Consider the following 23,190-nt stretch of genomic DNA (forward strand, 5'->3'; position numbering starts at 1 on the left):
TCTAGGTACTGCAATCACACGGCGCCCATCTTGAATAATATGTCCTGATTTCAAATATTAGGAGTCAAATCTACATCAAACTTTCATTTCCACACAGACGGTATAAAAACATATTTCTGTTATTTCACATTCTGCAGAAAACAAGCAGGAGACGTTAAAGCTAAAAAGCTCATTAGGTTGGAGCTGAAGACATCTATGTAGTTCTGTACAACGCCTGTCGATGAGTGAAAGGAATATATAGAAAAAACGATCTAATTCTCTGTATACATTTAGGTACCAAAGATTAAAAAAATGCGATAGATTCTTACCAAAATACACTTTAGTGTTTTCTTAAATTTATATTAAGGTAAATGTGGTATTGAAAAAAAGTTTATGCAAGATTGAAGTAGTTGTCGATGACATATGAGGCTAAAACAAGCGAGCCAGATCATCGATATTCAGTATTTTTGGCTTCCTGACTCCTGAAGATTTCCTTGCAAGAGTTTTAAGCATTAGAATGTCTGAAGGCCAAGTATTCGAACCAGGATTACCAAAGCCTTCTAGTATACCTCACATCTTCTCTCTTCCAATTCAACTGCCTTCGCTTTAGAAGTGTAGCTGTTACTCCTTAAGAACACTGCGTAACTTACTTTTTGCAAGTCGAAAGAACTTTAGAACTTTGGGCATTTTCATTTTTCGACGTGTTTTTTTCTATTCACTGACAAAGGCTTGTTTATAACCTACAAATAAGGGATATAGATCCATATTAAATTCGTAGGACTTCTCTAATATTTGTCTGTAAGTGAATATATGGTCAATGGTTGATCTTCCTTCGACCACAGTTACGATCTTATAAATAATTCGACTCCACAATCGTTCAAAATTTTAAGAGTTCCTATGCCTAAATCCCCCTAATTCGTACTTATCCTGATACTTACCTACTATTCGGTGCAACAGTCCGTAGTGAAGTCGGGCATGGACCTCCTCAATAAGTTCCCCCCATTCTACGGCCTTATTTTAAGGGGCCATCAACCGACGGAGGTTGGTCTTCCAACCATCTAAGTCAAGGGCACCGTTCTGCCATTTAATAATGTTTGAGGTAACCACAACGAAGGCAACTTTTCCACATTTCCCAACTATCTCAATCTCCCTTTTAGGCGACTATACCTAGCTCTCCAAATATTGCACGGAAATACAGGTGACAGACAATGATGTTAGTGTCTAGTTATCAACTTTCAAAGACTTGATTATAGGAGTGATTGCGTCCAATTTCAAATACCAGTAACTTGAAAATTAATTATATAGGTAATGAATTATTACTATTACTAGTTATGTATATTATTTTCGTTTCTAATTTTATATCATCTGTTTATAGTCGTATTTAATAAGAATTTAGTTGCTTTGCTTAAGTTCATTAAGTAAGTAAAGTAATGTAATCGCCTATTTTTTCAGGCGGGGCTTAACGTCCAACTACCAATTAGGTGTCGTGGACGGAGGCGACTAGCAAACATACTTTACTAATAATTACTAATAATTTCTTTTATTAACCATTAACTAAAATCCAAGGCCTAAAGACCGGGAATCGAACCCAGTACCACAATACATATTAGCTTCGCAGGTCTCGCCTCTAACCGCTCGGCTACCGTGGCGCCTCATTAAGTAATTAATAGCTTTTCTAATTGCTGGTAGAAAGCCTACGCTACAGCTGCCAAAGAGTTTGTTTGTCACCTAATCCATATAGGATCCATACAGGAATTAAAAAGGTTCAAGATTGATGGCTGAGTTACTTTGGAAAGCCCATAGACCCAAATGTACTTAAGATTGACAGTTCCCTGAATTTAGGACCCTGGTCTGTAGAGAAGGATTTTTACCTAAACAATAAATAAAATAATAATTAAACCAATCAAACCAGTTGATATAGAATATAATTTATTACAACGTGAAATAATTGCATATATATTTAAATAACTATAAAATGCTAGCTCTAGACGAGCTGACTGGACAGAAAAACAAAAACTTATTTTTATTTCAATATCTAAATTAAAATCAAATATTGTAATAAATATTATTTACAGGAATATTAATATTAACAATTTATTTTTATTTTTTTTAAGATTTAACAATGTTTAAGTAACATTTCAATATAATTCTGGGTTAGTTGAAAATTATTTACACACAAAACAAAATTAACCCAAATTTTTAACTACTTTACAATTATTATAATGGTCATGTAGTTGTTATAGTTATTTTATTTATTTACAATTTATTAAAACATATTTATCGTTTGGAAAACTTAAAAAATCATAAGCAAAGAATGAAATAAACTTAAAAATATACAATAAGTCTGATTTATAATTTATATAACATAGTGAGATCAAAATAAACTTTTATTGTTACCATTATTGCACTCTGTAAATGTAACTTAAACTTAGGCTATGGTATAGTTTTCACCATCTTATATTAAACCAAAAATCTTAATAGATAAACAATCGAGAACTAAAATGAAATTAATTCAGACCAGCAACAAACACAGCCATAAAAAGGGTCCATTTTTAATAAATCTAGAATTTTTTTCATTTTTTATTTATATTTTTAATTTAGTAGAAATTAATTTATTTAAAATAATAGTTGATATTATTTACCATATTTACAAAATTATGTGTAATAATAGATATACTCGTATATATTAACTTATTTAAATTATTTTCTATATCAAATAATTAGATATTAATACGATATGTCTAAGAATTTATAGAAAACAGATATCGAAATTTAAACTGATTTTATTAAATACTAATTACTTTATTATTAGGGTTTGGAAAGTTAATGCAAATTTTCAACAGGCTGCTTTTATTGATCTAGCTTTAGTTTTATTTTCTAACTTTAGGATTTTAGCATTACTTAATTTTAATAGTGTTAGATTACTTATAAAGCTCAGTCAGTAAAAAGTGGCAACGTCTGAAACTGCCTTAAAATCCGGAGCTTGAAGGAATTTGATGAATTTAAAAAATGTACCAGTAGAAGGAGTTTCTACAAGCAGACTCACCAGAATTAGAGCTTGAAATATACGAGTATAGCAAGCTAAGAATTGTTCCTCTGCTAAGAATTTAAAAATTAAAGGAATAAAATTTACAGAATCACGCTGTACCACTTATCTGTGAAAATGCAGGTTCTTTAACGACCTGAAGTTTAGTGGATACATTGAAATTTGCATCAAATTTCCAAGGGAACATTTAGGAAACTTTCCTACACGCCTATTCGAGGCCTAAAAGGTCAATTAGAGGTTTACAATAAAATCAAAACTATAATGTAAATTGTTGCTTAAGATTACAATAAAAGTAATTGGATTTTATAAATTTCATTTGGCTATTTATATTGTACACATTAGCAATTTCATTTTTACGTTAAGGGACATTAAACTTTTATATCAAAAAAATATGAAATAAAGGAAAAAATAATACTAATTATCAGTATGAGCAAGTAATTAAGCCAACATTCATCAAAAATCAGTTTTTTTATTAAATGGTGTATTACACCATTGTTGGACACCATTTTCAAGATTTAACCATTCAAATACAAATAAATAGATTTGTTCCAAAAGGCTAACAAATTGGTGTATTATAATTTACCGTGCATGTTTGGTCCATGTACTGGATTGGATTCGATTTAAATTATAGTTACTGGAACATTTTAATTAGTTTGCGAATACCCTAAACATTTTTAAGAACTATTTTTAAACCTTGTAGCAGCAAGCTGCCTGTTATTTATGTTTCCGTTATTTAGTTCAAGCTAATTTGTAGCTCTACTACAAGTTCTGTGTCCATAGTTCGATCATATAGATCAGCTTGGTTGATTTGGGTTCTGATGGAATAGCCGATTAAAAATTTAATCCTGATGTAAGAGCAAACTCTCATTGTCTTTACAACCATAAACTAGTCGGTGGTTCTGATAGAACAGCTCTACATATAACTTGCAACGATTTGAATATGATTGGCTGAAATCATAAAAAGGTGGCAATCTGATTATTAGTTGAGATTGCGGCACAATTTATTTCATTTTGTGAAGTTGAGAAACGCCAAACATGAATACTCTGCGAACCACCTAGCAGTTTCGTCATGATTTTAATGTATACCTCCTTATTAAGACCAGAAATATGTAATTATCTTTCTAAATTCTTATGACGTATAGGGAGCCCGTGTATTATGAAAAAACAAAAAACTGAGTCGATTTCATCAAGGTTTTGCCAGCTTCCCATCAAAAAATCGAAAAAAATATAAAGAGCGAATATCAACCTTACTTCACAACCTTATGTATACGTACAATTACTACATGTAAGTAGATTTCTATATTGAATCCCTACAGCTCTTAGGAAACAGGTCATGATCACGGCTTTTGGGAGTTGAAATGGCGAGTGTAGTGTGGTAAAGAAGAAGACAGACTAGACAATCAATAAAGGGGAAAGAGATATGGAATAATATAATCGTTATTTATCAAACCGCCTGGACAAATTGCTGAAAACATTCATCGCCAATTTGGATGAATCTTGAAGTACTTCGCATAACCGAGAACTGCGTTGATAACGAGGGATTAATGATTTTCAACACACTTAAGGCTCCCCTAAATTCCGTCTACATCTACCTGAAATCTGTAGATAATTTTAACATTTATAATACATTTTCTCCTAGATAGTAGTAAAGTTTTATGATTATTACTTATAGAAAAGTAGATTATTTGGTAGTGGCAGCAGGAGGTTGTCAAGAAATGAAGACGGGTGGGTTTGGCTAGGTGACGTAACTCTGTGACGACGCTGCCGGCGTACATTTGGCACAGTGTAGGAAGGATTGGCAGATGTAATTGGGATGCTGCCCGGCAACGGTGACGTCACAAAGTGGGATCACTTGACGTCATAGAGTATACCCTGTTGTTCGGGTGTAGCGCCGGCAGATTGCACAAAGTGTCCGTTTGTCTGTCCGGCTGTTGCAGCCCCACCGTCACCCACAACTGCGCTTCCTGCAGTGCCACCTGCACTTCCTGCATTACCGCCTCTTTGGCGATCGTCCGCTCCTCTTCCTGCCGATGGAGTTGGCTACAACACAAGCTGTATGTTAATTACATGACTTTCAGACAGTACTACCTCTAATCTATCAATAAACAATTGTCGTCATAGGTCACATCACTCTTTTACTTCTCAGTTCTAAGAAACACAGCTGAAAAAAATGAGAAAAGAATTAATCAAACTGTCCAAGAATGTACGGTTCCCCGTAGCGCTACCTTAACCATGAAAAACTTAGAGGTATTGCACAAGTATTATAATAATAGAATAACATTAAGACATATTGAATTATCTTATTCTGTAACTAAAGACCAAATTAACATTCTTCTCTACACATTAACAACAAATGTTGTGCCTTTACGTACGTGTTATTCCTCTACTTACCCAGACGTATTTTTTGTAATTAAAGTTTGTTTAGGATTTGTTCCGATCGATAGCATCTGGATTATCAAGTTTTCTACAGAAAATTATTTTCCATTTTCGCTTCACCCTTCCAAAGAGTAAATATTTCACATTTTAATGAGTGAATAAAATCCACAGCATCAACGTCCTGAGAGCATCCTACTTATGTACGTAGTAGCTGTTTCGGTTAAGTGGGTTTAATTTCTTTACTCTCATTGACTTATTCACTTCTAGTAGACTTTCATTAATGACTTTAAATGAATTTTAAAGTAATGCAGTCAACTATATTAGCTATATTAGTTGGCAACCCGATAGTCGAGGGTTAGTACACACCTTAAAAGAAGCCAATGCCATTCGATAAGTAACTCCACTGCGTTTTTATAGTTCTTTTAGATTAATACAAATTTCAATTTAAAAAAAACGGAACAAAAATAAATTATGTATGAGAGATTTTAAAAATAACGTAATCAAGGTTTAAAGTAGATGATGCCACATATGTATGCATTACAGAGATTCTGAAACACCAACGCATGGGCTGGAAACTTTTGGAAATAACATGCTCTTTGCATGCCACGATAGCCGAGCGGTTAAAGGCGAGGCCCGCAAAGATAAGATTATCTGTAGTTCCAGGTTCGATTCTCTCAGGTCCGGTTCTTAAATTTTATCTAATAGTTAATTAATAGTGAAGTACGCTTGTTTGTCAGCTCTGTCTGCGACACCTAATTAGGAAGTTGGTCATTAAGCCCTCTTGACAAATAGTAAAGAGAGAGGAATAGAGAAGGTTTTCTTTTTCTTTTACAATAATTAGATGCCATTATTAAGTAAAACAAATATTTCCAGAATGAAGTGCAGAGGTAATGTAAGTCACTTTCTTCTGTATCTAGCTAATGGTATAATTTGTAACTTATCTGATTATACAGTGATCATTGTTCAGAACTTAAAAGAAACTTTCCCGAAGAGGAGAGAGTTAGACCCTTCCTTAAAATTATTCTAAAAATGTTTTAAGAAGCAAGTCATTGAAAAGTAATCTTGAAGTTATAAGTACTCGCTTTAACTGGAGGGTAAACATGAATAGCGAACTGATACTTAGTTGAATACTGATAATGACGCACTAGAAAAACAAAAAAATACACCAATATAAATCGTCAAAGAGATTTCAGTGCAGAACAAATTCAAGTGCTAAAGAAAATGACCAACAATCTTCACTATATTTACCTAAATTGTAGTGACAACCTATAGTTTTGCTGATGCCTGATGTATCTTGTTTCTGACGGAAATCACAAAAAAGGTAGTGCAATGTTACCTTTTAATACACCAGAAGGTTACAGAACAGCCGTAACATATTTACAGCTGAATTTACTTTCAGTTAAAAACAGCGGCATTGAGAACGTACGCTTCTTAAGTTAACACAAAATCTGGTGGTGAAAGGGGTCACTGTCGCGGATATCGTTGCAACAAAAGCGTCACTTCCTCTTTTCTTCTTGGACTTGGAACCCGAAGAAAGACATGGACATATTTTAAATCAAATAGATACGAAAAAGAATTCAAGTGTTTGCCAATAAGTTACCTCCATATGAAGCCAATCACACGGCAAGATTTTGTAAAGTTGGTAAGGTACCAATTTTTTATTGAATGGAAGCCTTCGAGTATCCTTCAAACATATTACTAGGCTAGAAGAGTAATTCAGTTAGCTGAAAACTTCACTGCTTCTGAGGACCTAAGTTCTAAGTTCGAAGCTGACAAGAAATAAAAACAACTTTGCGAATACTTAATAGATTTGTTCTACTGTGACAACAAAGACGTTCTATCAACGGGTTCACTTTAACTCCTTCATCTGCGGTCATGGGTCTGATCCAACGCCTAACCTCATTTAAGCTCTAATCATTCAATCTTCTTAATACACTTTAATATATCTATCTCACTTCGAAACTTTTGAAATCCAACTTTTGTCCATTTAACAATTTTGCTCCGGAAAGACATAGAATTCTCAAGCAGACCAGCTAGCGTCATCAACGATTGTGCAGCATAACGCGTTATATTGAACTCAAAGCTATTTGCTAACTATTCTTCAGCCTCGGAGTTTTTACCGGAGTCGAAAATGACAAACCAAATTAAAAAGAAACCAAACATAAAAGTTATTCGATGTTTGACTTTTTGATAGTCGAATCAGCTCAACTGATCTGATAGTGCAACACAAAAAAAGTAACTATTAGATCAGTAGTAAGAACGCAGACAAAGCACGCAAAAGTCGCGGGTTCGTATCCTACTATTTCTTCTTTTCGATGGAGCCTCTACAACTCGCCGTTTAATGATGGCTAGTGTTTCAACGAAGGAAAATAGAAGGACAGCAGCGCCCACAGCACCCTCCTGTCATGAGTTCTGATGTCTTTACGTTTTGATTACACGCATGTCTACAATTAAAATTCTAGCGTTCTCTAAATGAACTGAATTCTTTCTAAATGAGAATTTCGGTGGCTATCTCCAAAATCTGAGACGTCGATGTTTCAGTTATAAGTGTGTTACCTTATTTTCACAAAGAAAAGACAACAAATAGCTTTCTCGGGGGGAAGTTTAACATAAACCTGAATATAAACTCTGCTGGTAAGTCCCAAGAGCCGACTTCAAACTTTACCCCTAGATTCACACACACTAGCATTCAACACACAATGTAAATTCGAGATCTCTAACGATATAATCCTGCTCTTTCTGACTTGTCTAAGGGTGTGTGAGGATTGCTACCGCTATTTACAATCTACACCACCAAACTAATCTGCATATATAAATCGATTAGTAGTCGACAGTCTCTAAGGCACTATTATATACGCACAGCCTCACAAGGTTATAGTAACTCACTTATAGGTTTAACCTCTGTTTTCATGCGTATTTCATCTTAAAATTGTAAAGTGGGAGAGTCATAAATACTATTTTTCAGGATTTACATCCAGGTGACGTCTTACGAATCCCCTTGAAGGGAGTAGACGCACATATTTTAACAGAGCCTTTTTTTAGACATCATCAGAATGGCACAATCTGCCCAACTCTCAATATTTTGAGTTCCACAGAGTGCAAAAAAAAAAAGATTTTTAGAATACATTTGTGTATGTGTGGTTGAACAAAATATTTCAAAAACTAGAAAAATCATTGTTAGTTGTATCTTGATCACAGAATTTGGTCACATTGTGGGACCTGATTGTAATTTAGCGCTCCAAAAATCCGAACACTAGAAGTAACACTCTTTAATGAATGGATTTTTCAATTTTTTTTTTTTAGATTTACACGAAAAAAACTCCTTCGGCTTTTTTAAAGCTTTGCAAATACTTATTGTACTCATGTTAGTCTAAACCAGCGTTTCCCAACCTTTTTTTGGCTCGCGTACCACTTGTTTGTAGTACATAATGCTAAATTGTACCACTTCATAAAAATGATTGCATTTTGAGAAATTTCTTATTCCGTGAGTTTTATTTTATTGTTATTATATTTTATTGTTATTATATTTTATTGTTATTATATTTTATTGTTATTATATTTATTTGTATAGAGATACAATGAATCTGTTGCAAAGGAGTTCATGTTCACTTTATAAACTTTGTAAAGTGTAAGATCTTAGTTTTAAAACTTTTTTTAAATAATTAAAAATTGCGTACATATTTTTCTCTTCAAAATTATTAATTAATTTACAAAGTTTTTCTTTAGGATTATTATATTTGTGTGCCCAAATCATCTAAATTAATTTCTTTTAAGCATTTAACTAACTGTAACTTACAGTTAGTAAATAAATTTAATGTTGCTTGGATAGAGCTTACTCATTACAATCAGTCTAAGCAGATTTTTAAATAGTTATCGCTTAAGTTCTGTCACATGATAATTCTATTAAATTTTCTTTATCTTTTATTGATAATGATGTAGCTTTTCCTAAATTTTCTTTATAGAAAGGGATTTGAAATACAATTATCATTTGGGTTTTCGGGTTTTGAAAAATACTCCATGAAAGACAATTTTAATCCTGTTAAATGTATTATATTTTCTCTTATATCTTGAGATAGACCAACCTTATTACTCTACATATTAACAACTTTACTGTATAATATAATTAATTAAAATAATTTTTATGAAAGGAAAGGATATTTTTATGCTTTGATTTTTTTTTTTAATTTTTTATGTCCACCATTATTGATTATTTTTTGCGTACAACCAACCAGCAACTCGCTGGTCTAAACCTATAATTCAAGCAATTTTTCCTGAGAAATTCCATTTCTGTGTAATGTACGCGATCCTATCACTAGAAGGAGGACTAAATCCCGTAGGAAGATGCGAATTAGTCCCTTCTTCAGGAAGTTAGGCATGCGGTAGCCCAGCCTAACTCAATACTAACACTAGACGCCACGAAACCCAAGCGGTTAGAGGTGAGCTTAACGTATTGAGGTTCTAGGTTCGATTCCCGGACTTGTTCTTGGATTTTAATTAATTGTCAACAGAATAATTTTATTCTAAAAGAAAGTTTATCGCCGTGGCCTCCGATCGTATCATTTAATTTCATAGCTGGAAGTGAAGCCTACTCGTAGTTGAAAAAATACGCATCAATTGACTTACTTACTTTTATCAGATCCAACAATTTAACTATGTGCATAGGTACTGTCTTGACAGTTGAATCGTGAAACTCTGGCTCTTAACAAAGTCTCAGGTTAGCTGCAAAGGCCCGTGAGGGGCAGCCAGTTTGCATCGACGAACAATAATTCCAGGAACTTTTGATTATTTTAAATCAAATATAAAGACAATGTACAAGCTAGAAGAGATAGTGAACCAATTATTGGTTGTAAAATTCAGAAAAAATATTACGTTGGTTCAAAGAGCCCATTTAACTCCATTTCTAACAACTTCACTAATAATAAGAAAATTTAAGGAAAAAATACAGTAGGGTAAAGCTTTAGATGGCCAGTATAAAGCAAAAAAAAAAAATTGGGTGGAGTGGACCGAACGGTGAAGAGCCAAGTAGAACACTCCGGGAGGCGACGCGGTTGACGTCAAGGAGAGGGCGGCTGCTCCGCCTCCAGTTGTCGTCAGGACACCGCCTTCGCAGCCCCGCCCATGCCTACCTCGCGATTTCCACATCCTCTTTAAACATTAGTAATTTTAAAAAAATTGTTTATTTTATAATGAAGTCTCTTTAGGGCAACGTCTTGCAGCTAACCCCTAGGACGAATAATGGAATCTACCAGTTTATCCAAAGCGAAAAGTGTGAATGAAAGTAGTTCATAGTTCGGCACTGCAGATTGATATTTCCGAAAAATTTTAAATTTGAAAGGATTGAAACTGTCGAGCAATTGGACAGGTTTCATTTAATCCCCCCCCCCAAACTGTTCACTTTAAGTGGTCCGAGACAACTGCTGACTACAGAGTAGTAAACATTAATTAACAGCAGTTTATAATTAGGTGTTATAGAATAAAAATGAATAAAAGCTTAACAACTTACTAAAAAAGTGGCATTTCTCTCCCATATTTTGCTTAAATGCAATATTCCCTGAATTCTATTACAGGACAACAGAGCGCACCATCAAGCTAAACACTTGTTACTAAACTTTCTGTTGCGCCCATCAAGTTCTTTAAAAATTGTCAGCCCCCGCCCCAAAAAAAATTTTTTTCACTTTATTAGCCATATTTACAACTACAACAAATGTTGCATCAAGTAAATTTGATCGTACAGGTTAAGTTCACATGAAAATCGTGATAAGAGTAATCACCCATTGGTGAAACTCTTGCTCGGAGGATATTACACTCACATCAATAGGTCCCAAGGCCACTTCCGCTTCAGTAGACAAGAAGGATTGTTTGGAAGGTTAGGAGAGGAGAGCTGTTGCACAAGAGGATTAGGATGGAGATCTAGGAGGCTGTGAAAGTTGCGGTAGCGAGACTTTATTAGATCGGTGACAAAAGGGATGTGAAGGTCAGTGTGTATGGTAAGGTTAGAAATGTAGTATGGAGCATTCAGGATTTTCCGTAGGATTTTAGACTGTAGTGTCTGTAAGCGTTTGGAGTTAGAAGGTTTGGTTGAGCTCCACACTCCGTATGTCCATACCCAAAATTTTAAAAATTTAATTTGAATGGATCAATAACAATATTCTAAATTTAGTAAGTTATTTACATAAAAAATTCTGTCTTAATATCCTGTAGTGTAGTAGTTAATTCAGGCATGTGAATATCTCTGACTATTTAAGAAACCTGTATAATTTTTACAATTTTATGCCTTGTTTGACTATAAAAAAAGAATACTTTTTGATGAGCTTCTCTTAGAGGGGTGCCCCATAATTGGGTCATCGTACCTTTTGTGATTTGAAACACTCTCGCCTCAATGTCGTAATGAAATTGATAAAAACTATTTTGGGCTAAAACATAGATAAAAATCTCAAAATTTATTCAGAAAGTACCCTTTCTCTCAACAAATTTTCTTAATTTTACGAACATTTGAGTTTTATTTGAGTTCACCGCATAAGTCGATTAACTCTATAAAACAAAAAGTGGTAAAATGCGATGAAATTAGAAATGTACTTTGTTTTTTAAAATTCCGTTGATAATATAAACTCAAATAAAATTACCGTTATCATTCAGCGTTTGCTTCTGAATTTCAATTGAATTATTTCAACGATTTACATGAGATTTAATCAAAATGGCTTCTGAAATAAATGATTTATTATTCAATGGCCAAAACATTGTTGTCGTTTAATGGTGTTAATATTTATTATTTGGGAAATTCATTAAAAATATAAAAAGCTATGACTGATCCAAGTGGTTTGACACTTAAATTTAAGATATTTCTAAAAGTGAAGTTAATCAATTTGGAAGTGAACGGCTCATATTTAAGTCTTATTAATATTACACTTAAATAACCCCTTGAGGGGAGAATACTCCATCTCTCCAGTTTCTTTTAACCGTGTTCCGCTGTCAATGGATTTATCGCTAAGCATTGTAGATAACAAAATTACTGCTCTTGATTTTTTGGGTACATAAGACATCATAGAAATTTTCTTTGTGAACCCAAAAAGGTATCTGTTCGCTTCCCTTGACTTATGTGGCCTACGAGTCCCAACAAAGGTTAAGAAATGATTTAAGACTAAGAAATGAACGGCACAAACTGTCACCTCGGGATGGCTGAAGGGTTAAAAGTCATATATCTATGTGCAATGGACATACACAATTTTGGGAAAATCTTAGGTAAGTTTGGAATCAAGGAAATTAAAAAAAAAACTATAAAAATTTATTCAGTAAAGTTCTGAAATTTCTAAAATTTCTATTTTTTTCTTTTTTTTTTAATTATGTTTACCACACACATACAAACTAATTTGTAAAAGCCACTTCAAGTTCACTTGAAATCAAAAATCTTCACCATCACGATATCTAATTTTACTAGTACAGTCATAGATAATAAAAAATTCATGAAGTCGTTCAGTCGGCTAACTGACGTTTGCAATTGCAGATGGCACATTCGATATAATGAAATAATTTGCTGAATAAGAAATCGATGGCCGAGGAGAACAAGGGAGGTAACGGAAGGCATGATTGCCCGATAAAGTCAAGTCTGCGAGTTACACTACCAGCACTACATCGCTACAAAAAGTCAAGTATCCTCCAACGAAAAACACTAAAACAACTGAAATAAGAATTGGACTTGGTTAGAGAAAGAGGTGCAATGATTCAGAAGTAACGAGAGTTTCGAAGGACGCACATTAATACGAATTATGAACACTTTCAGTTCTAAATAACAAATAAATGAAAAATTTGGCTGAAGTTGAAGAGGAAGAAGTTTTTAGCGATACATCTGGATGACTTTCTTGACAAAGAGAACAGAATTTGATTCAGAAATTTAACATATTTTCTCAAAACGCTAATTAATAATAAATAACATAATTATTTACTGCATTTCTGCAAAAGATGCAAGTGCAACAAATTCTGAATTAATGAAAGTGGGTGAAAAGGTGTGGGAGAGTAAAATAATGCCTTCTTAATTATATTTTAGGAGGAAGTCAGTGTGAGGTTGAAGTATAACTAGCATTGGCCGGTGGGAAGGGGCACATAACATTTTTATTGCAGCTTGTAATGCGACATAACCGGGAGTCAAGCAAACGGCAGAGTCACGAGACACTATAAAGTACTGATTGTTATTTCTGGCGGAAGTGGAAGTGAAGTCTGTAACAATGTAGCCACCAGTGGGTTGGCTTTTCCTATTTTTTATGCGCCATGCGAACTCTGCAGCGCCATGTTGCATGCTACCTAAATTAACTGTCAATATATTCGCGAGCTTGCTTATAACAACAATGTGTGTTTATTATTTTTCTAAAGTTACCTGCTTTTCTATCAATGGGGTCTAATTATTGAGTTCAGTGTGTTATTCTGAATCTTGATTCAAGACATGCAATCAGATCTTTCTCTCTTGTCGACACTACAGCTCAAGCTAGCCATGACTTTCGCCAATCATTCCAGTTCTACGCCTTCTTCCGGCAATCTATCACACAATATTCTCTAGTATCTCTTTCTAACTGGTCTGACTATTACCCGATGCTTTTACTTTCCTTTACAGTTCACGGGTGACTTTACCCCAGATAATATCCTCAATTTATGCAATATTTTAATGATCCGTAGCCTCCATTTGTGTTAAAAATTGCCTCTTCTTCATAAACTGGTTAAACAGATGGAACGACACCAATTTGTTCGTCCTAGGACTTGCTGATAGTGACCAGCAACCCCATTTTAGCTGTTTCTTTGATTGCCTTAGAAAGTTTTATTGACTATTTTCAGATTTGTGCAGACTAGTTTAACTAGACCTGATTCTCGGATACTCTCTCAGTTTTGAAAAGCAGTTTGGGTTTAGGTCAGCATTATCCACTACCGCCCAACTAGCCAGAGTTGTAGACGATGTCACCGAGGCCTTGATTCAACGCAAGCACACTGGCATGATTCTGATGGACATCCACAAGGCGTTTGACACTGTCTGGCACGTTGGAATAATGGACTGATTGATCAAATATAACTTCCCTCCTTACATTACTAAAACTATTCACTCTTACCTAAGTAATAGAAAGTTCCGCGTCTCATTAAATTCATCCTTGTCTCTTCCTCATGAAGCAACTGCTGGATTGCCTCAGGGCTCAATAATAGGACCGGTCTTATTTCTTATTTACTTCAACCCACCTCGACCAAAGGATGTTCGACTGGCCTTGTATGCTGACGACGTCGCTGTCTATGCTTCGTCTTGGAGATTAGACACGATAGTCAACAGGCTTACTAGGGCCATGTCATGTATGGACCGATTTTTCACGAAGTGGAAAATAAAAATTAACCCATTAAAAACAGAGGCTATCCTTTTCACTAAGCGCAGGCCGATCTTGTATCGACATGTCCACTTCGGGGGACGGATTGTGCCGTGGGCTACCACTATTAGGTATCTTGGAGTAATAATGGATCGTGGGCTGACCTTTACCCCCCCACATAAAGGATAGAGCCAATAAAGGTAAGGCAGCCATTCGGGTGTTATTCCCGCTGTTCTGCAGGGAGTCTAAACTGTCCCAGAGAATAAACTCCTGTTATACAAGGTAGTGGTTAGGCCGATGTTACTTAATGCTTGTCCCTCCTGGAATCTGACCTGTCGATCCAACATCGCCTCTCTGCAAATAATCCAAAATAAATTCCTCAGGCTTGTGACAACTTCCGCCCGCTACACCCGTATTATAGACTTACACGCCAACACCAACATAGACTATGTAGGACAGTACATCAAGTACCTCGCTACTGGTTTTTTCAGCAAATGCGAATCAAGTCACAACCACCTGTGCAGACGAATAGGTGACTATAATGTGGACACGGTGCACAGGCCCAGGAGAGTTAGGGACTCCCTGAATTGAAATATTTCTTATAAGCTGGGGGTTTTTCATTGTTTTCCCCTTGGTATAGAACATAATTTAATAAATTTATGGTAAGAAACTATGTCTGGAGGTTATAGTACTTAACTGGCACTCCACTCTGTATATATGTATGTATTTTATATGTGAAATAAAAAGTTTTATCTTTCTATCTTTCAGTTTTCTGTATAATTACAATATCAGCTTAAATATCGAGCGATAGTTTTCGAAATTCTTCTAAAATATGCAGCTTCAAGGATTAAAAGTTTAAAAATTCTTCATTCGTAAAGTGACAATTTTTTAACTACAACTTTTCTCCCGTTAACGTGTTGTTTATATCAGATGTAAATATTCTATGTCTGTAAGTATATAACCTGTTTACGTATTCAGAACGTAGGAAACCGTTAATATTCTGAGATCAACGTAAACAGCAATGTTATCTAGCGAGATAGGATCCCGTACCCCGGCAGTACTGGGTCTGTAAGGAAGCTGTCTTCTTAGGGCAGGATTAGCCGGAGGAGGGTTTGATGGGAGAGCTTGGCTGGTTAATGAAGTCAAGCGCGCTAGTGAGATTTGCTTCTCATCGTGTGCATCCAGATCTCCCTCACTTCTTGCGCTTAGCAAACACTGCACCAACCCACGGCCAGCAACACCTTCTGCAGACATCCAAGCTAACCCTTGTAATCCGTAACGATTATCCAAAATACAAACTAAACAAGGCTTGAGAACTTCTTAAAACTGTTTCCATGTTGTCCATTATTTGGAAATGTTTACTTCGCAGTTATTTTTTCTTTTTTCTTAACGATTGAATTGTCTTGCACAAAAAAAAAAGAAAAGATTTTTGACTTTTTACCTTCTCTTAAATATTTTGATTGTGAATTGTTTCAATTTTTGGATTATAGGTTATAATAAGCCAGAAGGTACTACAGGCAGTTCTATCTTGAATTTTTGTATGCGAAACGATTGGACTAAACCTGCAAAGGGTAAAAAACAAATTTTTCGGAATTTTGCTGAAAGCAAACAAATGCCAACAGATGTACTCCAAAGAGATTCGAGGGAGCTGTTCCGCCGTGAATCTAAGAAATATTGTTCATAATTAATAAACTGTTTTTCGACCTGTTCTCATGTTTATTAGCGCACTGTGACTGACACACAAATTAGCTTAAAGCATAAGGGAATAAATAACATAATAAGACGAATATTGAGTATTCTCTTGCAACATTGTGATTTTTGTCTTTTTATTCGGTAAATTTTGAAATGTAAGATATTACTTTAGTTTGAGACAACAATCTGGCGCTGTTATTTGATTACTCATGTAAATAAGTTTATTTAGAAAAGCTATTATTAATCTACAAGTTCCTGTGGATGTTCTACCAGTAACCATTGAATATGAAGGGAAAGTGCAGGAAACAAGAAGGCTGTTATTTCTTCAAATCTAACTTTATCCATAAAAAAAATTGGCTATTTGATGTGGTTTACAAATTGTATTTCCGTCGCGGACACACATTAAGTGGAAAGAGCAACTTGAAAATTTCCAAGAAGGAAGTAAAAGTAAATTTTTGCATATAAACTGAAAAGCGGATCAGATATGAGAATGTAAACAGAGATAAGTGAGAACAATTAAAGAGTAAGGCCAAGGCTTTTGTAGGAACGCGAAGAAGAGATTATATCCTCTACTTAAAGATTACGTCATGAAGGGCCTCCTTAGGTTTGTTGTTGGCGTGCTGAAGTAATGGAGGCGGGCGCGGCCCCCGAGTAGATACACAATCCTCTGTGGTAACAATGCTAACCAACTCACACGGCCGCAGCCCAGTATAGTATTATCTTTAGTTATCTGCTAGTATTGCCAGCTTTATTGTCCTCCAGGGTGTCGCGTTCTTGTCTTTAATTGTCTCCTTTAGTCGCTACATCGTTATCTTTCCTAGCATTTCTACCGAGCTCCTCTAATAACATGTAAATCTCCCAGTGAGACTAATCGACCCAACGTTCTGCCAGAAAAGTTTGGGGTGGGTTGAATGAGTAGTGGAATTTGGTTGTCTCACTGTAAGTGAAGGAAGATTAGGTATTATAGGTGAGTGTTAGCATTATATCCTCTTTAATCAAGCAGGACTTTAGCCTGAGAGAACTGCGGATTAAGGATGCGTTAGAGCCAATACCCACTTCTACAGGTGATGGATTAGTGTTTCATTCTAACAGTGAGGCAGTTTTCTCATTAACATGGATCTCAACTTGTACAGAAATTTTGCAGTTATAGCAGTTCTAATTGTAATTTTGCTATCATAATTGCTTTTAGGCATTTATAAATATTTAAATATTCATAATTTAATAATAAATTGTCAAAAAGGGAAATTCCCAATCATCAAATCGGAAGTGTCATTGCCTTTACTCTCCCTTTAAATTTCTAATCAGCAGGAGAGGCGTATCCTGCAAGTCTATATAGCCTCCGCCTTCATTCCTCCTTAGGCTGGAAACAAAGTGGAACAGCTAGCAAAGCGGCGATGATAGTTGCTTCAACTCAAATAGGCCGACAAGCAGCGAGCAAAGAGTCGCATGCACATAGTGACGAATTTAGTCGCGTTCTTCTTTCGACGATGGAGGAATTATTTCTATAAGAAAATTCTTCCCTGAAAATTTGGTATTTACAGCAGTTTAGTAGCAGGAGCTGCAGTATACTCGTACATGATATAAACAGGACTAGACAGAACTTGGTGAATTCCATCACTTGTACCAACAACAGGAGCATCCTGGCAAGTTTCACAAGTATTTTCGAATGTCTGATTCAACAAATGATTACATACTAACCAGTGTGGAAGGCATGTTAATCAAGAAAAGGACGAATTTCAATGTTAACCCCATTAATCCAGTCCCATTTCTTATCCAACAGAAATCGGTTATGATTTAGAAGATCCTTTTGGACTCACAGAGGTTTATTTAAAAAAAACTACACCAATAAATGCAGCAATATCCCATTTTAACCTAGAAAATTGAGCGCGATGAGAGCGAAGAAATCTAACATGTCTTAACGCGTTGCTCTACTCTCTCTTGGTGGAGTTGCTCTATCTTCGCTTTGCTCCCCACTTTGCGCGGTCCTACATTTTAACTTGTGTTTGTTTTCGCCGCTTTGCTCTTCACTATCATCGCCGCTTTGCTCGCTTCACTATGTTTCCAGCCTTAGTAGTGCTGCCTTAGATATTATATGTGTTAATGGGCATCAAGGACTCATGTCATCCTGTTATCAAGCAGTCCTTAACCATTAACCTAATTACTAAACTACGAATCCAACTTTCCGTAAATCACAATTTTTAATAAATATCTATCACTCCACTCTATCCGATCACCTGAGAGATAGCATACTTTCCAAAGTAAATGCGGTCGAAATTGCCAAAGACCTGAACGTTTTACTTTGGTGAATTTAGCCAAAATTCTAAACACCAAAATACTTCATCTTCCTCTTTATCTGAACAACTTTCTTCTCGAACTAAGTCTTCGTATCTTTACTTTTTGCTACACAAAAAGGACTTACATGGTGCCCTCATTATCATTTGGATGACAGTATTCAATTTATTTTGAAATATCCCCTACTTTTTCGATTAGAATGTTCATTAATTTATCGATAGCCCAAAGTTCATCAAAAAGGTTAACGATCAGCGCCATTGGTCGACTGGCCAGTTCCGTTGAATGAACGAAAGCTAAGAGGACACGAGGAAATTGGATGAATGCGTGTTATTCGAAAACCGTATGTAAGGCAATAGTTTTAATTTAGTACAGCAATAATTGATCACAAGATAACAGCAGGACGTTGTCCAGGTACTTGGGAATTTGATTGACCTTTGTGCACGCAAGCAATCAGAGGGCTTTGTATGCTATTTTATTAATTAGAGTGTTGTGTCGATTAAATAATAACTGGAAGATTTACTTTTTATAAAAAGGAGCTCGTTAGGATGCCATAAATATAAATTCAGTCATGTCATCCAATAAAATTCATTTCCTTCCTTTTGAGACTTTCTTTTGAATTTGTACGCAGTTTAGTAAATCGGCATTAGTATTTTCATTTGAAGAAGAGAACTTGGGCATTAAGATGAGTGCCCATGAATCCCAAATAAATGTAGTTAGGCGAATAAAAGGGGGAAAAAAAGAACTGTAGAAGGGTTAAACTTCGGAAACAAAAATTTTCTGAAATACGAGTATGTGATTCTATTCTAGAGTTAATTTGGGATACGCTACCTTAGAAAAACTGTATTGATTAAAATGGTACTTCATTTAGCGATTTTAATCACTGAGTTGGGAAACTTAATGCAAAATCAAAGTTCCAGTGATTTTTGGTTTTTGAGTTTAGTCTACACGATTGACTCTCTCAGCCGCAAACGCAGAACTTTAATAAATTTCCTTAACAAAAACTTGCAGTTTTAAAAGTTAAGTATAAGGGTTGATTAAACGCCAAAAGGTACACAAATCAGCTAGTACCCAACATTTCATTCATGCTTAGTTCATATAATTTAAGTAATTTTGCTGCATTAACTTTTCCTTCACATTTTTTAGAATTTATTAGATGTCACAGACCCTTATGCTGGCCATATTTATCTACAAAATATTTGTTCAAGTAGCACTGTAGATTGACTTTAATATCTATTAATCTATAATAATCAAACTATTAATTACAGGTTAAAAAGAAAACATTATAAAAAAATTATGAGGCTAAAAAATTCAAAAACGTTTTTTAAAAAATGCTTACATCAACATACATCAATGATTTTGTTTATTTTATTTATTTATTTTATTTTATTTATTTTTTTAAATCGTCGGTTTAAGTTCATTCTTCGATTAAAGTAAATGTTATTTTATGTTGTAGTCAAACGTTTGTAATAATAGGTAATAATTATCTGGCTTTATCGCAAGTAATATAGTTTTCTTCAATTACATTCTCAATCTAGGTATTCTTCCCACAATGTTGTACGAGGGTCGTTTGAAAAGTCCGTGCAAAGTCAGAGAGATAGCACCACTGGCGCGTATCGAGGTTATGTTTAGTTAGTAGCATCTCCTGGAAGAACACACACCAAGTTTCAGCCAGATCGGTCTATTTCTTTGTGTTTGGCATTCGTTTGAATCGAGGAAGTCGAGCGATTTTCAAAAAATGGACGAAAAAGAATTTCGTGTGTTGATTAAACACTAATTTATGAAAGGCAAAACGCCTCAGGAGACTAAAAAGAAGCTTGATAAACATTATGGTGACTCTGCATCTTCGATTAGAACAGTTTATAAGTGGTTTCAAAATTTTCGGAGTGGCCATATGGGCACAAGTGAAGCTGAACGTCCTGGACGCCCTGTTGAGGTTACTACTCCAGAAATCATTGATAAAATCCATGATATGGTGATGGATGACAGAAGAGTGAAGGTGCGTGAGATTGCTAGTGCTGTGGGCATCTCGAATGAACGGGTACATAATATTTTGCATCAACATTTGGACATGACAAAGCTATCCGCAAGATGGGTGCCGCGATTGCTCACGCTTGACCAAAAACGAAATCGTGTGAAGTGTTGCAAGGACGGTTTGCAGCTGTTCCAGAAGAATCCGCAGGACTTTAAGCGTCGTTTCGTCACTGTGGATGAAACATGGATACATCACTACACTCCTGAGACCAAAGAACAATCTAAACAATGGGTTAACCAAGGGGGAATCTGCGCCAAAAAAGGCGAAGACCGTTCCTTCGGACGGAAAGATTATGGCGACTGTCTTTTGGGATTCGCAAGGAATAATCCTCATCGACTATCTGGAAAAGGGTAAAACTATTACAGGTGCATATTATTCATCGTTATTGGACCGTTTGAAAACCGAGCTGCAAGAAAAACGCCCACGATTGGCCCACAAAAAAGTCCTTTTCCATCACGACAACGCACCGGCTCACACCTCAGCAGTTGTGGTCGCAAAATTAATGGAAATAGGGTTCCAACTCGTTTCACATCCCCCCTATTCTCCAGACTTGGCTCCCTCGGACTACTATTTGTTCCCCAATATGAAGAAATGGCTGGCGGGAAAAAGATTTTATTCAAACGAGGAGGTGATTGCAGAAACGAAAGGCTATTTTTCAGACTTGGACAAATCCTATTATTCGGAAGGGATCAACAAACTAGAGCAGCGTTGGACGAAGTGTATAAGCCTAAAAGGAGACTATGTTGAAAAATAAAAAAGGTTTACCCCAAAAAATTAAGTAGTTTTTATTTTTGCACGGACTTTTCAAACGACCCTCGTATGTATGTAATATAAAGTAAATAAGATATGCATATTTTTAGGACAGCTAATTATTCCAGTATTTTACTATAAGTAAAATTAGGGGGACTAAATTAAATTACAATTGAGAAATGAATCATTATTGTTGAATAATCTACTTGTTATTAACTGTGTGTTATTTGTGCTCACGAATATTTCGGTAAAACGAATTCAACACTGAAATATTCTTTTAAATCCGTGATTCAAATTTAAACAGTAGCCGACTCTAACTTTGTCTTTTTCTACTTTTGCATATATATGTGACATCTCAGAATAAAGGGCAAATTAAAGCTAAATCCGAAGAATAATTCGGAATAAAGTTAAAATAAAGTACCTATTTAAAAACGGATATAATATACATTTTATCATAATTATAACAAAATAATATTATGAATGAACTGGCCAGCATAAGGGTCTGTGATATCTAATAAATTCTAAAAAATGTGAAGGAAAAGTTAATGCAGCAAAATTACTTAAATTATATGAACTAAGCATGAATGAAATGTTGGGTACTAGCTGATTTGTGTACCTTTTGGCGTTTAATCAACCCTTATACTTAACTTTTAAAACTGCAAGTTTTTGTTAAGGAGATTTTTGTACCTTTTGGATAGATTTTCATTTTTGTCTATTTTGCAAAGTTACATATCTGTTTTACAGATTTGTTTAAAATTTAGAATAAGCAATTCTATCATTATAACCTGATAAGGTGTTAAGTCGGAACCGTAACTACTATTGGAGAGATCTTTTTAAAGAATGATTATAGTTGCCATCCTCAATAACAATTTTTTTGAGAAAGCGTTTTGAATAAAATAGGAAGGTATTTGTACGTAACTAGCAAAATTAAACTGCGATTTCAGTACTTCCTTTTAAGAGGAGTAAGAAAAACAAACTGCGAATACAGTACTTCTCCCAAAGAGGCAAAGATTTTGAATCGAACGACAATTCATTGATGTAAATCGGTTCACCCATTGATAATTTTAACAGTTGCAAGACTTCCTCTTAGTAGGTGTAAGAGCATGATGGCACTTCACTGCCACGTAGAGGACCTTTAATCACTTCTTCGTGCTAAATTTTATCAAAATCGGACTAAGCGTTATGGAAATATTGGTAATAATAGTTTTAGAAAGGGCTTTACTTGGGTGGGGCAAACTCCCCTCCTTATGAGGCGTAGCGTCGAGACTTTTAAAATGCAAATCTGTACAAAATTTCGATTCGAATGACACTTTATTCATGAAAATCAGTTCACGTGTCGATAATTTGAAACGATTGCTATACTTCCCCTTAACAAGTGTAAGATTAGATCGTCGCTTTAATGTTATGTAGGGGAGCCCTAACCCTATCATCCTACCAAATTTTATCAAAATCGGGCTAAGATTTACAGAGTAATTAGTAATAATAATTTTGGAAGGGGCCTTACATAAAGGGGGCTAGCTCCTCTCCCATTCGATGTACAGAGTCGAGACCCCCAAAAGGCACATCTACATAAAATTCCGAATCGAATGACACCTCATTCATGAAAATCGGTTCGCGCGTTTAGGCGCTACGCAGTTTACAAAAAGGTAACAACAACAACAACAACAAGAACAAGAACAACAATTTTTGAA

At 35.1% G+C, this 23,190-nt stretch overlaps 1 protein-coding gene across 2 annotated transcripts in view; it reads right to left on the minus strand.

Moving 5' to 3' along the window:
* Window positions 1-1,937: 1,937 nt before the first annotated feature.
* Window positions 1,938-23,190, minus strand: part of LOC141449308 (LIM domain only protein 3-like) — a 208,470-nt gene continuing 187,217 nt past the window's right edge. Inside the window, exon 6 of one of the 2 annotated variants that reach the window (XM_074118593.1) lies at window positions 1,938-5,065. In XM_074118593.1, coding sequence (XP_073974694.1) covers window positions 4,874-5,065 — 192 coding nt within the window. In that variant the 3' untranslated portion in view covers window positions 1,938-4,873. The remainder of the gene's footprint in view (window positions 5,066-23,190) is intronic. The other variant, XM_074118592.1, reaches the window with a different exon arrangement.

This window comes from Rhodnius prolixus, unplaced genomic scaffold (genome assembly GCF_049639745.1).
Source record: "Rhodnius prolixus isolate KJV_2025 unplaced genomic scaffold, Rpr scaffold_2, whole genome shotgun sequence".
NCBI lineage: Eukaryota > Metazoa > Arthropoda > Insecta > Hemiptera > Reduviidae > Rhodnius > Rhodnius prolixus.